The 3,705-nt window shown below is 34.9% G+C and overlaps 1 protein-coding gene across 1 annotated transcript; it reads left to right on the top strand.

Moving 5' to 3' along the window:
* Positions 831 to 3,705, top strand: LOC107641771 (L-tryptophan--pyruvate aminotransferase 1-like). Its single transcript, XM_016345237.2, has 5 exons — positions 831 to 1,107; positions 1,315 to 1,621; positions 2,141 to 2,427; positions 2,954 to 3,261; positions 3,361 to 3,705. The coding sequence occupies exons 1-5, from the start codon at positions 974 to 976 to the stop codon at positions 3,561 to 3,563; spliced, it is 1,239 nt and encodes a 412-aa protein (XP_016200723.1). The 5' UTR covers positions 831 to 973; the 3' UTR covers positions 3,564 to 3,705.

Genomic DNA, 3,705 nt, shown 5'->3' with positions numbered 1-3,705 from the left:
AGAGAACAACGAGGTGAGAGGCCTAGAGACTGAGAGTGACTAACTGACGACTGACGAGGTGAGGGGAGAGACGAGAGAGTGACGAGGTGAGGGTGAGGGGCTGCCGATCGACACCGAGTTCGAGAGAGCAGAGAGATAAGGCTGGCTACGGTTAGGGGGTGATTCCACTCAAAAGTTTAGAATAATGGCTCAGGGTTCATTCAAACAGGGGGATGGGGATGGGGGTGGCCTGAAACGACGCCGTTTCAAAAAAAATAAATAATAAATTAATAAAAATGACCCGGACCGGGTTGGATTAACCGCCCGGATCACTGAATTCGCATAAAATTCATCGAATCGAACCGGGTTTTACCGGGTCTATTACATAAACAGTTCAACGAATGGTACGGTTCGATTAAGTGATCATATTTTCGATCAAACTTACCGAGTCGAGTCGAATCTAATAATTATGGGTGAAAGGATTTCACCAGCGCTAAAATAAATTAAATAACTAGATAAAATGAATAATGTCAAAAATAGAAAATTTGAACACTTTTTGGACTGTTGAAATCTATTGGATATAACTATATCTGTTTTTGATATTTTGTGATTTTAGTGATGGTTGTATCTTAATTGTCTGTCTTATATTTTTGTTAAAAAATCATTTTATATATTATTTTTTATTTGTTGATAGGTCAAATTTTTCAAGAGGAGTCATGTACAGCAATTCAGCAAGTCATTTGTCAAACCAAATTAGTAAGAATATATTCTTTTTATGGTATATCTGTCAGAAAATATTTTACCCAATACAAATGGAGAAAAAAAATTAAATCACGCATTCATACATGATGCATGGACCTTACCTTGATTGAGATGTATGTGCATAGACCTCTCTTCCTCTTATATATATATTCATACTCGCTAATAGAATTTATCACAAGCATTATTATATTTAAATCATAGAAAGAGTTGTCACTTCTTCTGATATTCAACTATGGTTGTCCTGAAGGCTGCTTCTCCTCCTACTGTTCCTTCTGTCAACAAAATTAATAATGGCTACCCTTGTTCCAATGGCACCATCAAGCCTCTTATCACCCCATCTCCCAGTTCCTTCATCAATCTTGATCAGTAATCATATAACCCCTCATCCTATATATAAGTCTCTCTTTTTTCTTTCATCCCACGTTACATATATCTACATACTCTGTTCGTTCTTTCTATATGACAGTGTTACTAATATATGCATATTATTATTATTGTTATTAAAAAAATAATATTATTATTCTTACTCTAATATATGATTTGTTTTAATGGAATAAAATGAATTGAATTCAGAGGTGATCCAGAGGTGTTCAGATCATACTGGAGGAAGAAGAGTGAAGAGTGTACGGTGGTGATAAACGGCGAGGATTTGATGAGCTACCTGAGCGACACGAGCAACGTGTGCTGGTTCATGCTGCCGGAGCTGAGGGAAGCCATCCAGCGGCTCCACCGCGTGGTGGGGAACGCCTCCGTCGGCATGGACAAGCACATCGTGGTGGGCACTGGCTCCACTCAGCTCTTCCAGGCTGCCTTGTTTGCTCTCTCTCCTTCGGATTCTCCCAATCCCATCAATGTCGTTGCTGCTTCTCCTTATTACTCGGTTTGTTACTTTTTCGTCTCAATAATTGTTACTTCAAATGTAATTCCTCACTGCTTTAACTAACAAGTCAAATTGAATCACTAATTTGGCCCCTTTTTGGTTTTTTATGGTCATTTTGAGTATAGTTTTTACACTAGATTTGCTTTTACAATATTTTTCACTTAGAACCACATGGATCCTTAGATTCTCTATCTCACTGTATGCAAACATTGTAACATGGCCGTGTCTCTCTCCTGTCTTCTTAATTATTTGATTAACTAACACTCTTGGATGAACCACTCATGACTCTAATATTTAATATTTCCAATCAATTCATTTTAAAAGTGATTGACTTAATGAATGATGATCCAAATACAGTGCCATTTAATTTGCACATAAAACAGCGTCAAATGATATGATTCTTTCGTTATTAATCATTTATCATTACTATGAATGTCTGATTTTAACAGGTTAAAATTATAAATGTTAAGTCAAATAAAATCATTTAAAATTATTGACCGTTTGTTATTATTATTGCAGGAATATCAAGATGAGGTTGAGATTTTGCGTTCGGGATTGTATCGGTGGGGCGGAGATGCAAGGGAGTACGATAAGAATGAGGCATATATAGAGGTGGTAACCGCCCCTAACAACCCTTGTGGAAGTATGAGGAGAGGAGTGGCAAACTCATCAGAAGCTGAAGGGAAAGTGATTCATGACTTTGCGTATTATTGGCCACAATACACTCCCATTACTCAACAGTATGACCATGATCTTATGTTGTTCACATTTTCCAAATGCACTGGCCATGCTGGTTCCCGCATTGGGTTAGTATTCATCAATCAACGTATCCCTCTAATCATTTAATTTAACGAAAAGTTTAATAATAAAAAATATTAACTAAAAATACTAACAACTTATTTTGTTTCTCTAACATTATCGTTAATTTAATTTAATTATGTGCTGACATCTCACTCATCAATTATAACAAGTAGATTGTTTGCAGTTGGCACAGAGCATAAAAATAGTTAATTTTTAAATTTTAAAATAAAAATATCATGTGATTACCATTTATTTTGTATTTCTAAAAAATATTAATTTCTCACAATTATTTTTTTAAAAATAGCTACCAACAATGTAAAGTTTAATTTTTGCGTTGCAATGTGCATTCCAATGATTGCCATCTAAACAATTGCAACCGAATCCATAGTCAACATGTATATGGGTACTTTATGTATGAATTTTCAAAAGTAAAAAATAAAAAATAATGTTACAATAATAATAAAACAGACTAATATTAACAAATTAAAAAATAATTTTTTAATAACTATATTTTGATTTTGGTATGTGAAGATGGGCAATTGTGAAAGATATTGAAGTTGCAAAGAAGATGACAAGGTTCATTCAGATGAACTCAATTGGAGTGTCAAAAGAATCTCAAATCCGAGTTGCTAAGATCATAGGAGTGATCTGTGACAGTTATCAGGAAATAGGATCGTCCTTAGATCCCGATGAGCTCTTCTTTGAATATTCGAGGCGCAAGTTGAGGGAAAGGTGGGAGAAACTAAGGGCAGTTGTTGACAAAAGTAACCTCTTCTACTTGGCCAAATATCCTAAGGCCTACTGCACCTTCACTAACCACACATCTGAATCTTACCCGGGTAACAAAATTCATTTCTTTTTTACTTAGCGTCCAAGGCGACATATGACTCAACATGCATTTTTTATTATGACTAGTGTATTAATATATATTATTGCAGCATTTGCTTGGATGAAGTGCAAGGGGAGCATAGAAGATTGTGAGAGTTATCTGAGGAATTTAAAGGTGCTTGTAAGAGGAGGAAAGCGATTTGGTGTTGATCAAAAGTATGCAAGGATTAGCTTGCTCAGCAGCGATGATGTGTTCAATGAATTCTTAACCAGAATCTCAAATGCTACAAGAAATATAGGAAATAGAAGTTAAATTAATGAATACATATTTGTTAGATGAAAATTAATCTTTATTATTAGATGTGTGTTCAAATAATTAATCCATAGATAAATGCCCAACTAAATTATAAGAAGAAGTCAGAAGTTAAGGGCTTTGATTGGTCTGTAAAAGAAAA

Source organism: Arachis ipaensis, chromosome B05, assembly GCF_000816755.2.
Source record: "Arachis ipaensis cultivar K30076 chromosome B05, Araip1.1, whole genome shotgun sequence".
Classification (NCBI taxonomy): Eukaryota; Viridiplantae; Streptophyta; class Magnoliopsida; order Fabales; family Fabaceae; genus Arachis; species Arachis ipaensis.
This window is presented reverse-complemented; position numbering and strand designations above follow the sequence as displayed.

Excerpts from the sequence above, each read along its gene's own strand:
- LOC107641771 (XM_016345237.2), top strand. The coding sequence starts at position 974 with ATGGTTGTCCTGAAGGCTGCTTCTCCTCCTACTGTTCCTTCTGTCAAC. Across the intron at positions 1,622-2,140 it reads CTGCTTCTCCTTATTACTCG|GAATATCAAGATGAGGTTGA; the intron begins GTTTGTTACTTT and ends TTATTATTGCAG. Across the intron at positions 3,262-3,360 it reads CACATCTGAATCTTACCCGG|CATTTGCTTGGATGAAGTGC; the intron begins GTAACAAAATTC and ends ATATTATTGCAG.